The sequence below is a fragment of the Leptodactylus fuscus genome, chromosome 3 (genome assembly GCF_031893055.1).
Source record: "Leptodactylus fuscus isolate aLepFus1 chromosome 3, aLepFus1.hap2, whole genome shotgun sequence".
Lineage (NCBI taxonomy): Eukaryota > Metazoa > Chordata > Amphibia > Anura > Leptodactylidae > Leptodactylus > Leptodactylus fuscus.
The window spans coordinates 44,978,571-45,001,285 of NC_134267.1; the positions used below are offsets into that span (position 1 = coordinate 44,978,571).

General features: G+C 44.0%; 1 protein-coding gene across 9 annotated transcripts in view; it reads right to left on the minus strand.

The window, feature by feature from the left end:
- Positions 1–20,938, minus strand: part of BIRC6 (baculoviral IAP repeat containing 6) — a 164,587-nt gene extending 143,649 nt beyond the window's left edge. For all 9 annotated transcript variants that reach the window (XM_075267485.1, XM_075267484.1, XM_075267481.1 and 6 more), the window contains exons 1-2: positions 20,479–20,938; positions 532–713 (exon numbers count right to left, since the gene is read on the minus strand). In XM_075267485.1, the coding sequence (XP_075123586.1) occupies positions 532–713; positions 20,479–20,905 (609 nt within the window). In that variant the 5' untranslated portion in view covers positions 20,906–20,938. The remainder of the gene's footprint in view (positions 1–531; positions 714–20,478) is intronic.
- Positions 20,939–22,715: the final 1,777 nt, after the last annotated feature.

Below are 22,715 nucleotides of genomic sequence, written 5' to 3' on the forward strand. Positions count from 1 at the left end.
AAAACGGTTTCGCGGCAGAACATAAAATGCTCACCAGCGCTCATGGCCGGACATCTTTCAAACCCATTCAAATCAATAGGTTTGAAAGAGTCCTGCAGGTTTCCGTCTCCTGGTCAGTTTTGTGCAGGAAACGGAAACCTGCATGAACGGAGACCTGGCGCAGATGTGAATGAGCCCTAAGACGTCCTACTACTGGCTCAAACAAAGTTCACATCAGAGCTGGCGTCTGAGACAAAGTCCTGTACAGAGGACTTCCCGCTGCTGTGTTTTGGTTTTAAAACAAAGGTCACCCAACAGAGCCCATTACAGCTAAAGGGACCCATCGGACACTGGGGGTTATCAATATTTCGTCCCACAGAGCAGAACCGATAGGATGAGGCGTAAAACTAACATCTTCTACACGTCAGGTAAGATTCAGACAACCTAGCAATTCTAAAAATAAGCAAAATAAATCTGGGAAAGCATTTCTGGACCATAAGAAGCAGACATCAATGTAATGGGAAAGTTTTGGGAAGCAGGAGTCGAGCTTACCTCAGTAACTGGCAATTCAAGCTGGACTACATCATCGGATTTTGAGACTGGAGTCTGAAATGCGGTGTCTAATAATAAAATGCCATTTAGATCCTTCCGGCAGCCCACTGCGTAGTCATCCACAAAGATAACTTTATCTACAGTAGGGAAATACTGACACTTCACCCGACCACCAGGCTTTGCTGTTGAAAAAAAACAAAACGAAAAATATATTAGGACAAAGGCGGAATGTGAAATCCAACAACAGAGACCGTGCTGGTGTGAATCCAGCCCGAGATGCTTAGTGGCCATCTAAGTCCATTTTCTGTTACTGCAGATCAGAGCTAGTCCAAAATCCACAGCGTGGTAACAACTGGCATAACAGTCTTGAAGAGTAGTTTTCTTTTTAACCATGTATAGCTGCCTGGACTTTATGCGTTAGGGCTTATTTTTTGGAGGAGGGATTGTATTTCAAGCACACTCAAAATCCAGAAAAATCTTGCTAGGGCTCATTTTCAAAGTAGGTCTTAAAGGGATCCTATCAGTCAGAATCTTTTTGAAGGTACCACGTCGGAATAGCCTTAAGAAAGGCTATTTGTCTCCTACCTTTTGTCGTCTACTCCGCACCACCGTTCGCCTACAATCCTGGTTCTTGTCAGTATGTAAATAAGATCTATTGCAGCACTAGGGGCGGCTCCAATGCTGCGACAGAACCCTCTCCAGCGCCCTCAGTGATGTGAAAGATCTCATTTACATTCAGACAAGAATCAGGATTGTAGGCAAACAGCGGCGCGGAGAAGACGACGAAAGGTAGGAAAATAATAGCCTTTAAGGCTATTCCAACATGGTACTTACAAAAAATTGTGTCTGACTGATAGGATCCCTTTAAGTTTGGAGAAACTTGACAGTGGCAAAGAGTAGCAGTGTAACTCTCTCTAAAGGAGAGAAGACTAATGTGGAAAAGGAAACATTTCTTTAAGATACAATATAAAGGTTCTTCTATTTGCATGTCATTTGCATTTATGAAAAGTGGTTTTCTAACCAGAGGCCACATGAGACTTTGTAGCCTATGGACATGTTAAATAGCTAAGCGGTTATACCCCTTTAATACATCCTAGTAACGTGCAGTAAATGTGACATTAAATTGCTGTCAGAGTCCAACTTTCACGAGCAATGGAAACTCCCTAGATTTTCTAAGCTTGGTTCAGCGAAGTGACAAATACTGTTCCAAGTATAAAATGTAATTCTTAAGAGAGGAAGTTTTCAGTTCTAAAAACCATGTACATTTAAGGTAAGTTCACACGGGGTATTCTGGTCAGGATTTTGAGGCCGTAGCCGCCTTAAAATCCTGACCAAAAAGATGGTTCCTATTGAAAGCAATGGGAGCTGGTCAGTTCTTTTTTCCAGGAGCTGACATGCTCATTCTCAGGCGGATTCGCCTCACGACATTCGCCTGAAGACACTCCCTCCAGACTAGGCCCATTCATTTGGGCCTAATCTGGAGCGGAGTGTGCGACTGGATGCCGGTGCAGTGCACCGGCATCCAGTCACAGCTACCCGTATTTTCGTCTGGAACCTAAGGCAGCATCTTCCTCATGTTCCAGACCAAAAAACCCTGTGTGAACTTACCCTTAAAGAGGACATTTCACTACCTCCAAGAAGTCCGGATCTTTACATCGATGATTGATTGCGACACAGATGGAATCCCTCTAGCCCCCACCATTCCTGAGCAATCAGTGCTGTTAGCTTGAAGCCAAAATGATCATCCTCCTCTCAGATGTGCCCACTGCCAAAGTCTGTCAACTGGGCAAAAATGTCTGAATCCTAGATAGAAGTTCTTCAGCCAAAACATCTCACTAAAAAGGTAGACTACCTGGAAGTAGCCTCTGAATTGTTTTTTATTTTTTATAAGTATTGAAACACTTAAGACCCAGTGTCTAATTAAAACACACCTGTAATCATGTATCTATCTGCCCAAGACATTTCTATCTAAGGGCATTTTTTTTTTATATATATATTTTTGTCAATGAGTATATCACCACCTCTGAAGTCCATGCCTGGCACTGACTTTATGTGCAGCTAAAGATCTCCACAGGTGGCTCCTGTTCTGTGAAGATTATATGCAATTCCATGTCAGCAAACTGTGAATCACAATATGCTGGTTACATTAAGAGGATAAACAACCTCTTTCCCGCAGAGACCTTACAATAGCAGACATGGGCAGGAAATTCTATAAGCTGCACTTATTTGACACACACGCACAGAATTTCTAATTCACTAGGATTAGATCACCCCTTCTCAAAAATCCTTCCTAGGCTTTCACATACAAAGTGTGGCAAGCCAAGGAAGTGATACAAAATATAGTCATTATGTACTGAAAACTAAGATGTAAACTGGCAGCGGCTCAAACCAGCAAGACACAACCTAACAAAATGATATAACAAGTCTACAAAGCACAGCAGGATTGGCCCTTCATAGTTTCTCTGTAGAATGGGTCCAGTTTTCTGTTGCGTGGAAACTCAGAGGTAACAGCCGAAAGGAGGATGTCAAGTGTAGAAATCATAGGATTAGATTTGTAACACCAATGACAGCGGCATCTTATATCCTTCTGCAAGCCATCAGTAGCATGGACCCAGCAATCCTAATACCAGTAGAGTTTCCAGTGTACTATATACAAAAGACACCTTATGAAAACTGGCCACATATATAAATACATAAATCTATAGTTTTATAGAATTATATTTGGTGATGTGTCTTGTTCTGGCCAGTGCTTTTTCCAGTTTTTGAGTTCCCAGTGTACGCCATGGCCCTCTGCACTTAAGGGATGTAGGAACCTCAAACACAGTGAGCACCACATGCCTTGTTATATAAGAGGAATAAGGGCAACAAGGTGCCTACTATCCCGCAAATGTGCCCACCTTAGTACCTGCCTCTGACACTGCACCGGCATCCAGTCGCAGCTAGCCGTTTTTGGGACCGGATTGTAAAGCGGCCTCCGCATCAAAATCCAGTCCAAAAAGCCCTGTGTGAACTTACTGTTATTTTATACCACAGGGAGTATCGCACACACTCAAAACACTGTTTGAAAAAGAATGAAATGTGCTGAAGTCCAGGAGAGGTGAGTAACACTGATCACCTCCCCAAGACCAGACTGGCTGATGTACAGGATACTATGATGTATCACAATATACACTTTGCCTTTACCGTGATATTATGATGATTACTAAAAATCTAATATAAATGCACAAATAATATGCACTATAAATGTATATTACATTACACAGGTTTGTACAGCACACTTTCTAAAGAGAACGGACTCGCAGAGCCATTATCAGCAATGGTCCAGACATGAGAAGCTGAGAGGTATTACTAGTCATAGGACGCTGCTGAGGGCCAGAAGAGAAAATTCACAGTTTATATCATAAGCCTTTCTCACAGGCCAGAGAACAACATTTCTTGTGAGAGTCCTACTTAGTTATACAATAAAAGGCTGGGTGACTTTTGCCTAAAAGTAACATTAAAATTTTGTTGAACATTTTGGGCCACACCATAAAGGAACATTAGGCAGCATGATTGCTACTATAACACTGAAATAGTGTGTTATGATAATGTAAGTTGTACTTTTGCTTTCACTATGCAAACTAAGACTTTGATCCTGACAGAGAGGGGGATGGGGCGCAAAGACTAATCTAATGTGTTAAACTGCCTCAAACTGTTTTTACTGCTCATGAGCAGACACCATCTTCATGAAGTACTATTATGTCAATTTATGGGAACACGTGATGTAGTATAGATCACAGCAGTAACTAGTTAAAGGGGTTGTCCAGGGAAAAATGTTATATTTTAAATAGGCCAGGTGAGTTTTCCCCACCCCGGTCTATTTAAAAAATATTTAGTTTTGCCCAGACAACCTGTTTATGCTAAAACAAAAATAGGAAGTTATGGCTCTCAGAATATAGTGCCACTAAAACAAGTAAGTTTTGCAAATAAGTGATTTTATTCCGCAAAGTATATAGGTGGAAAAGTGTCTCCCACCATGGTGTTTACAGTCCCTGCAAAGCGGGTGGGATTCATGCAAGTCCCATTCACAGATTGCTAACTTGGCACAGTTTGTAACCAATTAAAACATAGGCTTCTTTTTATCCCGGTAAATGACATGGCTTCACAACTGTTATAAATTTATGTTCACATACTATATTAAACTGTTCTTGGCAGCACCTTATCTCAGTTTCTGAGAAAGCCAGGGCTATTATCTCTGTGTAAACACACAGCTAACCCTCAGTGGATTGTGTACATTCATTTGCATATTATATGATCTGCTCCAGGAACTTCTGACAAACTGACATGGGCAAACACCTTTAATCCAAATTGGCAGTTTGCCAATTTTAAGCATGCCTGGAAAAAGAAAATCTAATTTGTTGCAAACAAGCACTATGAAGATAGCCAGAAGTCACAGAGTTCTCCTCAAAACAGAGCTGAGGAGGATCATCGATGTCAACAACACACTCATTATATGGCGTCCCAGCGAGCTGCTGGCACAGCACGAGGAACGAATTCAGTGGCAGGCCAGCTTGACAGCTGCCGAAACGCTGGAGCAGGCGGATCAACGCCAACGCCAACACCACACTCATATGACGTCCCAGCGAGCTGCTGAGATGCCGAAACAATCACTGGAACAGTGTGAGGAAGAAATTCAGCAGCAGGACAGCTTGAGTGCTGCCAAAATGCCAGAGCAGGCAAACTATGGCAGCAATTTGCTGAATATAGGCGGATTATTGACGCCAAGAACCCACAGAGGCTAGTGTGAATGTGTATGATTGTATAATATATACACACACACACTAAAAACAGATATACAGATTTATCACTGTTTGGTTATTTCCCCAAGGTGGGACTATTAAAGGATTATTAAAGGATTATCTTATCTTATCTTATTCTAACGATAGAATCCCTTCAAACAGGAGAGGCCACAGGAAAATGGCCAACAGACATGTGCAGTCTGCGCTTTTGGATGAAAACGCAGTGGGAGCACAAGAGAAGAGGCGGTCTGGAGAAGACAGAGTCGTCGCCGGAGAGTTTACCCTGGGGGAACGCCCCCAGTGCTGCAAGAAAACTCATTTAAATAAGGAAGAAAGAGGATATTTCTTAGGAATGGCAGCACGGATCAGAATAAAGGGAAGGGAAGAATAGCCTAGCCTTTCTTAAGGCCATTCCTACATGTATTTTGTTTAAAAAAAAAAAAAAAAAAAAAAAGATAGAATCCAATTCAGTGTATGTTCACACGAGCGGCTAGCTGCAACGGAATGCCAGTGCAGTGCACCATCATCCCGTCACAGCATTCTGCTCCGAATTAGGCCCAAATCAATGGGCCTAGTCAGGAGGAAACCTTGTGTTGTGGAACCCGTGGCAAGAAGAGTTTTCTCACATTTTTCCGCTACTGGCTAGTGGAAAAAAAAAGTGAGCAGCTCCCATTGAAGTCAATAATCTGCTGCCAAAAAAGCTCCATGTGAACGGACCCTAACTTGACTTTCAGCAGTGTGATAACTGTTTGCTGTGATATTGTAAAAGCCATTGAAAACCCATTAGAGGATTAGAGGTCATGCTCTGTGGCAGTGTTAATGAATGGCACGGTCAGTGAATGGGTAATAGGACCATGTTTTGCAGAGCAGACACGTGACCATGGAAAGGAAAGTGTCAGTGTGCTATCCAGGAAAAACCTGGATAAACTGACCATTCATATGGTCATGTGCAAGGGGGTTAAGGATGCTCATGTACAAGGGTAATATGGCACCTAGATCCCAACTACTGTCTACACTGATGACCCTGATAACACTGTAGATATAACCGATTTCATGATCCTTTGAAGTGGCGAATTTATTACGTTACATTACTTGCACTGACCCAATATTAATTGTAACAATTAAAAACAAATCTTTTACTTTGAAGCCAGAGTCAATTTTTTCTCCTGAACTCCATGCAAAAGTGGTCCCAGCTCCACAGCCCTGATATATGGAAACTGTACAATCACTAATACAAGGTACGCGGCTTAGTTTTATATCCATTTTCCTGCTGAAAGACTTCCTATGGCTAAGACCCCACGTGCCGTAATCGCAGCGCTTTAACCGCGGCGTGGACGCATTGCGGTTCATTCCGCAGCACTTTGAAGAGAAAGTTCACGGAGTTTTCCTCTGCAGACTTTCTCTTAACATTATATCTACGGGAAAGCCGCTGGAGTTTCTGTAGATATAATTGACACGCTGCGATTTACAAAGCCACAACCGCTTTGCAAATCGCAGCGTGTCCGCACTGCAATTTCTTCTGCAAAGTGGGGATGGGATTTGCATGAATCCCATCCGCTTTGCCTGCACGGTACAACACCACGATTTTTCCCGCAGCGTCTCCGCTGTGGGCAAATCATGGCGTTTATGTCCCGTGGGGCCCCGACCTATAAAAGGAATCGGTCACATTGATCGGTATTCTCCACCGGCAGAACATCATAGGAGATGCTGAGCCAGTTGAAGAATAGCATTGTAGGAAGAGATTCCATAAAACTTATATTTTAATCTGTGTTCTCCCTCATCTTAGGAGTTCATTGCCCAGTCCTACACACAGTAAGATTATCTTATTACAGACATCTGGAGAGGAGGTTAGTCAGTTTCTTATATTGTAATGCGCTAGTTACTAACGAAGTAGTTTATAACTGGACGTTACTCTAAGTATCACTGTCAGACTTTAATAGAACGTGTTTTTCACCTTAATACAAGATCTAAGCACTAAACATATTGCACAACACCTATTCAGCCTCCTACACAGCCTATGATCACATCTACCTGAAGAGGTGTGATTCAGAGGCCAGCGACAAAAATAGCTCAGGAAGAAGACACCGCAACTAAAATGGCTCAAAAACAAAGAACCATCTTTAGGAACAAAATCTGCCACCATAATGTACGTGGATTTCTGGACTTTGTTTAGCCCTAAAGATGTATTCAGTTACATATGTCTTATAAGATTGTAAAAATTTACAAAAATAAAGTGGTTTTACTTAAACTTAACTGGCAACAAATTTTAGAGATTTTACTGATCAAATTTTCTAGTTTTACTTATTCTAGATAACTTCTGACTGTCCAGCTTGGACTTGCACCTTTTACGTTAGTGTCCGTATATAGTCTGTACTTTTTAGGATATTAGGATTGAGGCGGGAAAATATGGTTGAAAAGGTTCCTGATAACCTGATAGACTACTGGGGAAAGGGGAGGAAGATGCTGCTGAGGGAGTCCGTGAAAAGGGAACAGAAAACAGGACTATAGGGGAAGCCATACTGCGACTACTGGAAAAGAAGGCAACGTCGTCTCTACAAGAGCTGGTGACTTGTGACTACTGAAGGAGAGCAGGGGCAAACCGGTGTAAAGGTTTCTTCCAGTCTGGAATGGGTTTTTGTAGGTCTTTGTCCACTGCTGGTCTCTACCATTTAGGAGAAGAGGTTTGGACCAGGAAGAATTTTATCCAGGCCTGTGTCAGAGTATACACTCACCGGCCACTTTATTAGGTACACCTGTCCAACTGCTCGTTAACACTTAATTTCTAATCAGCCAATCACATGGCGGCAACTCAGTGCATTTAGGCATGTAGACATGGTCAAGACAATCTCCTGCAGTTCAAACCGAGCATCAGTATGGGGAAGAAAGGTGATTTGAGTGCCTTTGAACGTGGCATGGTTGTTGGTGCCAGAAGGGCTGGTCTGAGTATTTCAGAAACTGCTGATCTACTGGGATTTTCACGCACAACCATCTCTAGGGTTTACAGAGAATGGTCCGAAAAAGAAAAAACATCCAGTGAGCGGCAGTTCTGTGGGCGGAAATGCGTTGTTGATGCCAGAGGTCAGAGGAGAATGGCCAGACTGGTTCGAGCTGATAGAAAGGCAACAGTGACTCAAATAGCCACCCGTTACAACCAAGGTAGCCAGAAGAGCATCTCTGAACGCACAGTACGTCCAACTTTGAGGCAGATGGGCTACAGCAGCAGAAGACCACACCGGGTGCCACTCCTTTCAGCTAAGAACAGGAAACTGAGGCTACAATTTGCACAAGCTCATCGAAATTGGACAATTGAAGATTGGAAAAACGTTGCCTGGTCTGATGAGTCTCGATTTCTGCTGCGACATTCGGATGGTAGGGTCAGAATTTGGCGTCAACAACATGAAAGCATGGATCCATCCTGCCTTGTATCAACGGTTCAGGCTGGTGGTTGTGGTGTCATGGTGTGGGGAATATTTTCTTGGCACTCTTTGGGCCCCTTGGTACCAATTGAGCATTGTTGCAACGCCAAAGCCTACCTGAGTATTGTTGCTGACCATGTCCATCCCTTTATGACCACAATGTACCCAACATCTGATGGCTACTTTCAGCAGGATAATGCGCCATGTCATAAAGCTGGAATCATCTCAGACTGGTTTCTTGAACATGACAATGAGTTCACTGTACTCCAATGGCCTCCACAGTCACCTGATCTCAATCCAATAGAGCATCTTTGGGATGTGGTGGAACGGGAGATTCGCATCATGGATGTGCAGCCGACAAATCTGCGGCAACTGTGTGATGCCATCATGTCAATATGGACCAAAATCTCTGAGGAATGCTTCCAGCACCTTGTTGAATCTATGCCACGAAGAATTGAGGCAGTTCTGAAGGCAAAAGGGGGTCCAACCCGTTACTAGCATGGTGTACCTAATAAAGTGGCTGGTGAGTGTAGTTCACATGGAGGGCCAAACATGGCCTCCTACTCAGACCTGTAATAATACACGGGTGCGTTTATGGGGCTATAATAAACAGGTTGGTGTGGTAGCCATTAAAAACATGGTTGGCATACTGACAAAGCGCACATTTGTGTACATTAAGCAAAGAGTGAAGCAAACTGCCAGGCAGTGTATCGTATTAGGCCTGCATCAGACACAACCCAATACAGACACACCACAATTTAAATGCTGCATTTGCCATCGACCATGACACCTACGGGGTTAAACACCTGGGACGGGCAGTTTTCCAACCCTGGGAATTAGTTGCACGTGCCCGGCTGCAAAATTCACAGACAAGTACAAGAGATGGACCCTTATTCTGATGTAGGTGATGTTAAGTCAATTGAAGCCCATTTGTGACAGACTTGCCCCTGGTTCACATTATTGTATGTATTCCATCCGCATGGAGTCCCCCCCCCCCCCCCCCCCGGACGGAATACAATCGTAATTACAAGTGCTTTAAAAGCACACGGACCCCATAGACTATAATACTCCATGCGTGAACCAACCCTTAGAAAGTCCATGCATCACTTAAGGGGTTAAGGGTATGTTCACATTAGAAGCAGTATGTAAAATATAGTAAATGTACGCTCCTAAATACTCCTGCAGAATGTCTACAATTGACATCAATGGGAAATACGCATTCCCTGAACGACTATGCATATATTTATGCCACATTCAAGGTACACGCTGCTTGCTACTCGCTTTTGAAGCCAAGAATAGTGACAGAGGCCGGCAGAGAATACATTAAAAAATGCTGGTCCAGCATAGGAAGTGCTGTTCTAAATTCCCCCCCGATGGGAGGACTGACAAGTACATACAAAATACATTGGATATACATATTTTGCAGACATCTATGCATCTAAACAAGATTTTTTTTTTTTTTGAAAGCCAGTCATAAGTGGATGCAAAAGGAATGGGAAATGTAAAGGAATGCCTTTCCCTGCAAGATCTACCTCTGGGTATGTATTGAAAAAAAACCTGCCATTAACACAATGTAAAGATGAAGTCACAAGTAGCTGTCAACTTGTGCCTTTAGCCAGACAACCATAACCCATGAATACACCTAAATATCACTCCACGAGGATGTCACTTATGATCAGCCTTATACATTAGGATTAGATGAAAGACCCGCGTGGCTGCGTGTGGTGCGACTGCTTGTTATGACCATGTCCCCAAAGCCAATGGCAGATCTATAAACAGCAAGTCTTCCATGTCACATCAGATACACCAGACCTTGCACATTGCTGCACAGAGTCACAATTTTGTGCGATTCCCACTTAACATCTCAATTTTTGACATGTTTGATGACAATGATAAATGTCACTTCAGGTTACTGATATTTTTAACCTACCAAACATTTTCACCATTAGGAGATCCTAATCTGGAGCATTTGTTACACATAAGAAGATTACAGTAAGGGCAGACAGTCGGTGGGACATCTGCCTATCCTCACAGGGAATGGGAAATCGTGTTTGCAGAAAGGATATTGTCCCAGTAGTGTTGAGGATCCTCACATACAGTAACGTTTACTAGCAAGATTAGGTAATATAATTTTAATATAGGAATATATAGTCCTGTAAATGAAGGCATGAAGCTGGTATGAGGAGAAAACTTAGTAAACTAGAGATTCCCAGCAAGGATATGGAGTGGGTTGGCCCAACTAGGGGGTACAAATTTCTAAATGTCAGTGGCTATAGGTGGGTTTGGGCTCTGTTCTTTTCTTGACCGATTTAGAGTCTGGTCACCAAGTCTGTCCGCTTCAGTAGACTAGACGCAACTGAAGTACTGAGAAGTCTCCGTAACATGGCTTCAGCACTGGACTCGTCTTTGATGTAATCCTCACTTGTAAGAGGCAGCATATGGTCAGCCATGATTCTGCTTCAGTACCAGAGTAGACCTGTGTAACGGGCACTGCCACCACCAAGCCTGAATTCCCTTTCCTTTTTGAAGGCAGTTTTTGGAGAAGGTCGTCATTTTCTGGATGCTACCGGTCTGTCTAAATCAACTGGGACAATTATTTTACATTTCTCACCACTTTATTAGAACAGCATCTCAGCTTGTAGGGTCTCATGCATTATTAACTGTATACAGACAACCCCTGTCTATATATATATATATATATATATATATATATATATATATATATATATACACACACATACATACATACACACACACACACACACACACACGTGTCCAGGATTGAAAGCCTTTAGTACACAGCTGATCCACGTGGGAGCTGCCTGTCGGCTCCACACCTATCAGATATTTATGGCTTAATGGTAGGCCATAAATAAAATACTAAAAAATCCTGACCTACCTACCCCTTTAAGTGTACTTCTGCAGGATATTCTGCCCACCACCCAACAAGTACAACAACCAAAAGCTAAGATGTCACATCAGCTCTGACTAGTCATTTCCTTACATACTGCTATATAATGTTTCCTTATTTTACTGCCAATTTAAAGGGTTAAAATCCAGAGATGGAAGAAGCCTTTAAAGACTCTTCAAATAAGTGCCATTCTATGTTCGGCCTCTCCTTTCAGCAGGGTAGCCAGTAACCTGTTTGGTTCACCAATGGTTCTGACCTGTCCCCTGTACATGAGCGCTGCAAACCAAACATTACCACTCAGCCACTGACTGGCTGACCTGTCACTGGCAAGGGCAACAAGGACCGGCAACCACAACAGACTCAGCTTGATCCCCAACTGAACAGAAAGGTGATTAACAGCATGTTACTGTATATTGGAGAGACCATTACTTTACTGCCATCAGTAGCCCAATGATTCTGCTGTTATAAGTATCAAACCCAGGTACAAAATGAACGTTAACATTGAGAATCACGAGTCTAACAATCGGTTATATGACCACAGGAATGGGCAATTAAAATAAATAAAAAAATATTGAGTCTGCTCAACCATTGTGAATTTGCTTACAATTATTTCAATTATTTTTCCTCCATGCCATCCTCTGTCACACTGCTACAGTATAGGTCACTACCTGTACACTATACAAGCAGGATCCCTGATACAGGAAGAACCAAAACTAAGTGGTCAGACGTACCATATAAATCGGGGTGGGAAGCTAGGTAGAGTGTTCAATTCATTGGGATTTTGATCATAATCACTAACCCGTATGACCCACCTTTATTTATAATGGCTCCCCAATGAACTTACACTGGGATGTGTACTTGGAAAGAATAACTCAGTTTATTAAGTGTTGCGCGCAACTAGTTATTCTGGAAAAGTCTGACCAAATTTTATTTTTTGCTAGCCATAAGCATCTGTACATCAGCGCCACAGATTTGATCCTTTTTTGTGCACAAGTCTAAAGTTGAGCTAAAGAGGACCTTTCATGTCCTACCATACTGGCGATATTATATACCACTGGAAGACTGACAGGGCACCGAATTCAGTACACTGTGAACTTTGCTGATATGTGCCAGAGAACAGTTAGTTACAGCATCAAACCCCTCCACTGTTGTCACTAATCTGTAAAAAACACCCTCCAGTAGTATAAGGAAATGGAAGAGCCATGACACTGAACTGTAAGGCCTGCCCTCCTGACAGTGGAGAGTTATTGGTGCTGAAACTAACAGCACTGATCTCTGGCACCCAGAAGCATACCTGCTGCATTCAGCGTATTGTCAGTTTTCTCATAGTATATCATACTGTCAATCTCCGAGGACATGAAAGGCCCTCTAACATTGGAGTTGGGCTTTCAGTTTTACCATGCCATCATATAACCAGTGGCCAAGCTAGGAAGAAATCCATTACATGACAGACTCCAGAGACTCCGCTGACGTTTTTTTAGATGCCACAGGAGGGGCAGCAGCATGTCCTTCCACTTGAGTGTACACTATTAACCACCATATTCACTGTTGAGATTACAGAAACCACTGAGTCCACTGGGTGTGGTATCATAGCTTCTACTCTAATGTTAGCTGTGAGCAGAGCCTTAGCAGGGTTGTTTAACAAGGCTACATTTCCCACCAGTATATGAACACCAATAGGCAAACAACTGATCATTCGCTTCTTTATCAATTGATCGCCAAACAAAGAGTTCAAAATACTAACACTGACATATAAAGCCATCCACAACCTGTCCCCTCCATATATCTCTGAACTAATCTCCCGCTACCTGCCCACATGTAACCTCAGATCCTCCAATGACCTCCTACTCCGCTCTGCTCTCATCCGCTCCTCACACAACCGTCTCCAAGATTTCTCCTGTGCATCTCCCATACTCTGGAACTCCTTACCAAGACACATAAGACTGACCCCCACAATCACAGGCTTCAAGAAGGCCCTGAAGACTCACCTATTCAGGAAGGCCTACAACCCCCACCAACATTACTGTCACCGCACCACCATCTGTATAGCCTCTCCCTTCACCTTCTGTCTCTACCCCCCTTCCCTCATAGATTGTAAGCCCTCGCGAGCAGGGCCCTCTACCCCGCTGTGCCTGTCGGTAACTGTTAGTATTATATTTGTTTTGTATATTGTGTACTGTATGTAAACCCCCAAATATAAAGCACCATGGAATTAATGGGGCTATATAAAACAATAATAGCTAGGAATCTTTGTTCACAATCTTAGACGTGTGTAAACGGTCATAAGAACGCGGAATTATCTGATCATTGACTGGTGTAAAAGGGTCTTTACTCAATGGGAGCTGTCAAGATTAATCCTTCCCCCATCTTCTGGAACCAGAATCCATAAAAATGATAAATATGTTTGAAAAGCCAGAAATCAATGGGTTTGCACTGTTCATTGAAAACACAGAACTTTGATGGTCCCTACATAGCTAATTGCATCCACATATTTCAGGAAAAAAAAAAAAAAAATCTGCTGCAGAAAAGCATGCCAATACCAGTGGAAACGCTGGCATTTTCCATATGGGTTTAAAGAGGACCTTTCATGTCCTCGGGCACACGTGGTTTTATATACTGCTAGAAACCAGAGTGTGATGATACTAAGGAACTCCCTCTCCTAATAGTACTTGTCCATAGACTAGTACTGGGGAGCGTTCCTCGTCACTCAGCATCATCACTGGGTGGTAATGAAGCCCCCTCTGACAGTACAGCGCTATGGACACTACTGTCAGGAGGGGCTTTCCTCAAAGACTGTCAGAAATGCCCTTCTGACAGTAAATAGCCATCGTAACGACAGGGCACATAACAGCTCTCTAGTGGTATATAAAACCGCATGTGCCCGAGGACATGAAATGTTCTCTTTAATAAGGGAAGAGAAACTCCGCAGAAACCACATTGTATTTTTGCTTTTCTCACATTTTGGTACATAGGGCCGTAGCCTCAAGGGCTAAGGCCCCACATTTCAGAAACGCAGTAACTTTTGTTGCAGATTTTTCCACAGTTTGAGCCAAAGTCAGGAATGCATTTAACTGAAGGGAAACTTCTTAAAAAAAAAAAAAAAAAAAAAAATCTAAAAGTCTGCAACAAAAACGCTGCATTTCCGCAACATTAGGCCTCGGCCTAAAATATATATTAACCAATTTTATTTTATATATCATAAACACACCAAAAAGCTCCAAAAGTTATAAGAGAAACAAAAACCATACTTGACTCTTCTCATCAATCCAGCTCTGACAATCCTCTGGTTCTCCTGGTTTTATTTACTGGCATCTTAGTAAGGGGGAGTTCACACGGAGTAACGTGCCGCGTGATGTGGCACTTATACGGCCGCAAAATAACGCGGCGTATACGATCCAGGCTCCCACTGAAATCAATGGGAGCGTATACAGCGCTCAAAGTCTCACACGCCGTATACGTGCCACATCACGGGGCACGTTACTCCGTGTGAACTCCCCCTAAGGAGGCAAGCAGTCATGATAGTAAAATACAGCATGTGACAGCTATGGAAATACATTGGTTGCAGCGGTCACGTGCTGAACAAAAGTGAAAAAGATTGGGAGGGCCAAATAAGATCCACCAATAGATCGCCAGTACCATTTATTTTTATTTTTGAACATTTGCGGCTGTTTTAAAACCTCTTCGAAGTTGGTTAAATTCTTTAAAAGGTGATATCTTCATTAGAAAATAAAAAAAATAAACCCCACAAAAAAAACAAGATTTAGCCAATTCAGTCCTGCTGGGACCCTACATGATCATCTATTACTGGAAACCCATAGATATTACACAGTGCCCACTCTCAGACTGCCTGAACAATATACTGTAGGATTGACACTAGAGTAAGAGACATCCTTAGTAATTCCTTCACTCCTGAACACACTTGCGCTTGGTGTCTAGTGTGTGCTTTTCCGTCTTCAGCCCTGGCGAAACTGGACAGGGGTACGGAAACCTGGCGGTCAGCTTTAAAACCCATTCACTTGAATAGGTTTGTAAAGGAGACTGCTAGTGTCCACCTGCTCTGTCTGTCCGCAGGGAAACTTTTTTTTTTTTTTTTTTTTTTAACCGCAAATAAAGTCGGACATGCAGGACTGTGTCCCCGGCTTAAAACAAAAAAAAAAAAATTAAAAAATAAATCTGTCCCCCCCCCCCCCCCCCAGGCTGCAGGTGGACACCTTTACAAACAGATTCAAGTGAATGGGTTTTAAAGCTTACCTCTGGGTTTCTGTCACCTGTCAAGTTTTGCCGGACAGGGGACAGAAACCCAGCAGAATGCACACACCGGACACAAGTGTGAACGAGCCCTAACTCCGTAAACCCTGATAGAGTATATGAAAGTGGGTTTTCTAATATGGACAACCCAAGCACAAGCAGTACATCTCAATGCTAATGGATAATGAGACAAATATGCATGAAACCTTCCATAAGGTGTAGCGGTCAGACAAATACATCAGTAAGTGTAAGTCATGTCAATGGACCACAGCAGCCGGATTATAAAATGTCCATGTAGAGGACTGGTGTAACAAGTTGCGTGAAAGCAGAGATTTCACCAGCAGTTACGTGTCACTTGAATACAGGTCACCACTGGGGCCAGTAAGGATGAAACGGTTTGTGCTAGAATGGAGGATGTGTAAAGGAGCGTTAGGGTCCATTCACACCCTTAGAATACCACCTAAATCTAAAACTTAACCCGAGGATGCCAGCAACATCTAATAGGCAAGAGTCATTCACTTGTGATTCAGAAAGGCCCAGAGAATGATGCAAATAGAGTAATGAACATGGATGACTGCAGCATGTGCCTAAACAAGATACTTTCCATTGTCCTTAACCTGAGGTATATACCAACAGTGAGTAAAGGAGCATTCTACATTCACAATCTTGATGGCCCACCCTAAGGTAGGTCATTGATATCAGATCACTCCATTCCAGTCTTAGGGTCAACGGAAGAAAAAAAAAAATAATAATCCATAAACCAGCCGCGTGCCGTCAGGATTAGAGATGAGCGAACACTGTTCGGATCAGCCGATCCAAACAGCACGCTCCCATAGAAATGAATGGAAGCACCTGGCACGCTGACTTTGCCGTCGGCCGGCGTCACAGGTGCTTCCATTCATTTCTATGGGAGCGTGCTGTTTGGATCGGCTGATCCGAACAGTGTTCGCTCATCTCTAGTCAAGATCTCACACACCCAGAGGAAAGAAAAATAAAATGATACAAAGTTATTTTTCAACCAGTGCCAGCAGCAGGTTTGTACATGGCCCTTGAATATCATGGAAACCACATGGGATAGGAGAAGAAGGTCCTATATTGATGGCCTGTCTTGAGTATAGACAATTAAATGAAATTTATGGGCCATTTAATAAAGCTCAGCAGGTGGTAGAGAAGGGTCTCAGTCTGTACAGTTACAGCGCTCCAGTAATTATGTCAATGGCCCTACATATGGCCACAAAGCCAATCCATGTCCACAGATTCCAGTACTGCTGCGATCACCGTGTACCACACAAGACCACCGAGATCAGTAAATGTCAGTGACTGAGGAGAGGACCAGAGCCTTACCACAAAGATGGTAGGTAGAAGTAGTGAGTGCACTATTTTGAACCCTTTCAGTTTTCTAGGGTATTTTTTGGCCCCTTAAGGCAATGGGCAAAATTGCTGGAGGTTAATGGCTGTGAATTTGTGGCGATTTACAGTTAAAGGGTTTTTTCCCCACAAATGTAACCATATTTTAAAATTTGTAGACAATTAAGAGTTAAACACTTTTGGAAATACAATTATTGTGCAGAGTTTCAGAGATTTTCTGCAAGCGTCTTAGTGTTGCGGTCTTAAGTCTGGACCAGACACCATGGATGCCACCACGAATGCAGGACATTTCTATGGTCTGGGATTTGTCATTATTTCCTTATTGTGGCCGGGTTATCGGACACCAACACTACATGAATGAGAAGATATCCCGGCCACAAGAAGGAAATCAGCTGCTTTTCTAACCATGGAAAGCTTCATAGTCAGATCAACTGAAAGATTTTCTCTAACCATCTTAGGCTGGTCTTACACGACCGTAATTTAAGACCGCAAATGGTCCGCAATCGAGGGTTTTCAATTGCGGACCATTTGCGGACACATTATACTCAATGCGGCCTCTTACACCACCAGATATTTTATCTGTGTTGTGCCGGGCCGCAACCAAGGTCCGCACTTTTTAGAACATGTCCATAATGGCCGCAATTCACGGCACTGCACGGACTCACCCATAGAACTCTATGGGCGAGTGCGGCAGTTTACGGGCATCTGCGGAGTCTATGTTGATGATCAGCAACTAGTGTTGCTGAACAGCAACATGCGGTCCGTAAAAGCATTACGGTCGTGTTAGACCAGCCTTAGTGGTGACTTGTCTGACTGTAAAAATGTTTAGCTTTTAATGGTCTACACATTAAAATAAGGCTAGATTCATGTGAAGTCACCATTTAAAGGAGACCTTCCCCCATCCTATCATTAAAATGCTATTTTTTCTCACTAATACGTCAGAATAGACTTAAGAAAGGCTATTCTCCTACCTTTAGATGTCTTCTCCACGCCGCCGTTTGGTAGACATTCCGATTTCCTTTGGTGTGCAAATGCCTTCTCTCGCAGCACTGGGGGCTAGTCCCAGCACTCAAACAGCACTGTCCCCAATACTACGAGAGAAATCTCCAGTGACGCCTCAATCTTCTTCTGGAATGCCCTCTCCCTGTGTCTTCTTCCGTCCTGGGTTTCCATCTTCTAGACATGTGGAGTCGGCTCTGCCATTGGGCCTCGGGCAGAGCTGACTGCGCATGTGTGTGGCCTCTTACACAGTAAGCTGGGGTAAGCGGCCACAAGAAAATAGCCGCAGGCATGCACAGTTGGCTCTACCGTCGGGCCTCGGGCAGAGCCAACCGCGCATGCCTAGAAGATTGAATCCAGCACCAGAAGATGATGCAGGGAGAGGACGTTCCTGAAGATGATGGAGGCGGCGCATACCGACGAAAACCGGGATTTCTACCGAACGGTGGCACGGAGAAGACAGCTAAAGGTAGGAGAAGAATAGCCTCTCAAGTCTATTCTGACGTGTTAGTGAGGAAAAAAAAACCCCAGCATTTTAATAATAGTATCCCTTTAAATAAGTCATTTCCATAGTGAAAAACCCCATGTTGACAGATTTTCAAAGCAATTGTGCCAATGTTATGTGCTATTCTGTTATCGGTGTGTGGGGCCTCAGCTATAATCTTGCCCTTTAAGACTGGGACTCCAAGTAGTGGAAAGAAATGTGGCATTTTACAGTCAGTCTAGCAAATTGCATCCACTTTGGGGAGGGGGTACACAATTTCCAAAACCACCGCAGTTTTCGAGATCGCAGCAAGTCATTTATACCTACAGAAATGCCAGCGATTTCCCAATAGGTATAATGGATGTGATGCCACCACAGTTTTTTGCTGTGGCCCACTATATAGGGCCTTAAAGGGGTTTTCCAGACCCATACAAATTTTTTCATATTCAAGCAATAGGAAAAGCACTCCAGCCCCATCCATATAATAGCGGTATTTCCAGGGCATTGGGTCATCGCTTTTATTACTTGAGCAGGAGCAGCCTGCACACACTCCTCGTCCATGGTAGGATATTGGAATAGTTGATTCTTGGGGTTCAGCCCCAGACCCCACACAGATTACATAACAATGACCTATCCTGTAAATAGGTCAACATTAGGAAAAACATGTTTGGGTCCCAGAAAGCTAATTTAAGCCCCCCATGAACATAACCATGTGCTTTGTTACTGTGATTTATGGCTAGCACGCTGACCCATTATATTCTCATACACACAACGGTGTACTATGCCAATAAATCGTAGGATGCTATCGGGGAAGAATATTTTATTTCGTTTTGAGATATATTTACGCAATAACATTCTAGGATTTATTTGGAGAATTAGCATCAGGATCTTTTTGACAACCCTGTTTATGTGGGTGTATCATCATGTCGCCCTGTAAGGGGCCGTGAACTCAGAACAGATCCTATTTCTGTCCATTTTGCATTAATGAGACGTATGGGTGCGTGGAGGTCACAAATAGCACATGGAGATCACCACCACCTACAGGATCTAGTGACAGGTCCTTCATGATCACCAATAGGGATCCCCTCATGACCCTCCATGATAGGGAATCAGTCCTCCCCCTTCTAATGACTGACAGGGCCCACACCCACTTCTTTAACCCCTCCTATCCTTTCTAATGCCTGACAGGTAGCCACTCCTACCCCTCTATAATGCCTATGAGGGGTCCTCCACTATTAGGAAGCAGTGGGCAGTAGATGTGGCACCGGCCTGGGCACACCGATGGGGATGGATTCCCCTAAGGGCTAGTTCACACGTGGGCAAAGGGGAGGTTTTTGACAGCGGAATTCGCTTCAAAAACCTCTCCTTTAACATGGTGGTCTATGTAGACCACTAGCTTTTTTTTTCCTCCTAGCGTTTTCCGCCTGAAGAAGCGACATGACCTTTCTTCAGGCGGAAAACGCCTGAAGAATTGCATAGAAGTGAATGGGAGGCGAAAACCGCGCGGTTTTCGCCTGTAGTTTCTATAGCACATATAGGGAAAAAAAAACCCTAGCGAAAACCGCTAGCGAAAACCGCGTGGAATGCAAAAAACAGCGTCAAAAAAACTCCTCGAGGTTTTTTACCTCGCACAAATAAGCTAGGCGGTTTTCACGTGTGAACTGACCCTAATCCATCCATATGTAACATCACCCGGCAGTGACTCCCAGCGGCCCGCTCTCCTCATGCCCCGGCTGCACTCACCGTGTACGGCAGACGCCTGTAGGATCGCCCCTGACGTGCCATCGATGACTTTGATGCTGCCCCGTGTAGTGACGGCCAGGATGGCGTTCAGCGCCGGATGATAGGACAGACTGCTCACTCCGTGCTCGTCACAACGCAAACATCCATCTCTAAGCACCAGCCACTCCGAGGATCCCGCCGCAGCCCCCGCCGCCATCTTCGGCAGCCGGGCCCCCTCCGGGCGGGACACCGGGGCGGGGAGGCCGGGGGAAGAGCGAGGTACAGAGGCTGACGTCCTAGAAGTTCGGGAGCAGGAGGCCGAGAATTCCGACACAGGAGCTGGGTGAGAAGGAGGGGGAGGAGGAGGGAGAGGAAGAGGGCCGCCGGCCGCTGCGTCAGGTGACAGGAGAGCAGCAGCCGCAGCAGCTCCGCTACCGCTATACACCATCCGGGGCAGCAGCCAGGAAGCCGCACGGACAGGAGGAGGGGACACCGGAAGTGACGACACCCGCACTGCTCTGACGGCGTCACTTGTACGTATGCGTGCCACTGAGAGCAGATCAGGAGCGCTTCCCTTTTATTTATTTTTTTTTCTGCTTCCCTAACAAACTTTATTTAGAATACAATGGCACAGTGACTCAGACATTATAGCCGGCTAACTGCACTAGTTCTACACTGGGGTCGTGCGGTAGGACGCCCCCTGCTGCTCATATTTAGAGAGCATTTATATTGTGTCGTACTGTCACATTGACAAATGTGAATATATATACATCCCGTTCCAAAATGAGAAGATGAAATCCTCCTAATAATATAACTGTTGTTCAGAATCGTAACTACGGGTACAACATGGGGACAAACACATCTAAGTGAGCTCCCGACCCATTAAATATCTTCCCAATGACCCCCTTGTATTCGGAATGCCTCCTAATATCCCCTTTGTATTAAAGGGGTCACATTCCCTGCACCGTTCAGTGTATATATATATATATATATATATATATATATACACACACATATATATATATATATAGATATATACTGTATATATCTTGGTCCCCCAGTTATTACTGTGCAGAGAGGAGCTGGGAAGCCAAGACTTATTTCTCTGCTTCTTCTACAGCCACTCCAACTCTCAGTGACATCATCCATTCTCCTCTAGGAGGACCACAGGTCATGTGACCAAGAGTTGGGGCATCAGCAAGAGGGGCCCAGCTTTCCTCTGCAAAATAAGAATATAGGACTCCAGGGGACTTGGGTGTCTATCGTAATAAAGCTTAAAGGGGTTGTCCAGAAATACAGAACAGGGCAGGAGACTGTGAAAGGTGAAACATTAAAAAAAAAAAAAAAATCATACTCACTGTCCCATGCCTGAAGTCTTCGCCGCACATGACCACTAAGACCAATTAGTGGGCTCAACGGTCAATGAAAAGGACTCAGGGCATCACTCACGTCACCAGTGACATGATGGGTCCTTTCATATGACTGCAGAGGCCACTCATTGGCCTCAGCAGACACGTGGCAGGAGGACTTCCGCCAAAACTAGCCCCTGGGCACGTGGGAACGAACAGCAGGGGAAGACACCAGAGTGCCAGGGACAGTTGAGTATGGGCCTTTTTCAACTCTGGTAGCATCAACCATATTATTTGGAGTGGCCTGTTGGGAGAGTAGCATATCAGCCAGGGACAGAAATAGACTTGACAGACTGGTTAGAAGAGACAGCTCTGTCCTGGGGAGCCCCCTGGACCCAGTACAGGTGGTGGGTGACAGAAGGACACTGTCCATGGTGAGCTCCATTCTGGAGAACAACTCCCATTACATGTATGAGCACGTGATAGCACTGGGAGTACTGTGACCGACTGCTTCACCCCAGGTTTGATAAGGAGCATTATTGGAGATCCTTCCTCCCAACCGCGGTCAGGCTGTATAATCTACATCAAACCAAGCGCAGATCACTCCGTACAGAGAACTAAATGATCCTGAGTCTTTCTTTTTTCTTCCTAGTTGCTATGACTCCTAGTATCTTTTCTATCTGCTATTCTGAGCTTGTATGTATTATTTCTTGTAATATATTACTGTATTATCTATGCTGCTGTAACACACTGAATTTCCCCAAGGTAGTACTATTACAGGATTATCTTATGTCATTTTGTATGTTTCACCTTTCTTTGCCTCCTGCCCTAATGCTGAATTTCCTCGACAACCCCTTTGAGGGGGTTGTTTGGGCTTAGCAATAAGCCTAGTTAAGGTTTTTATAGCCT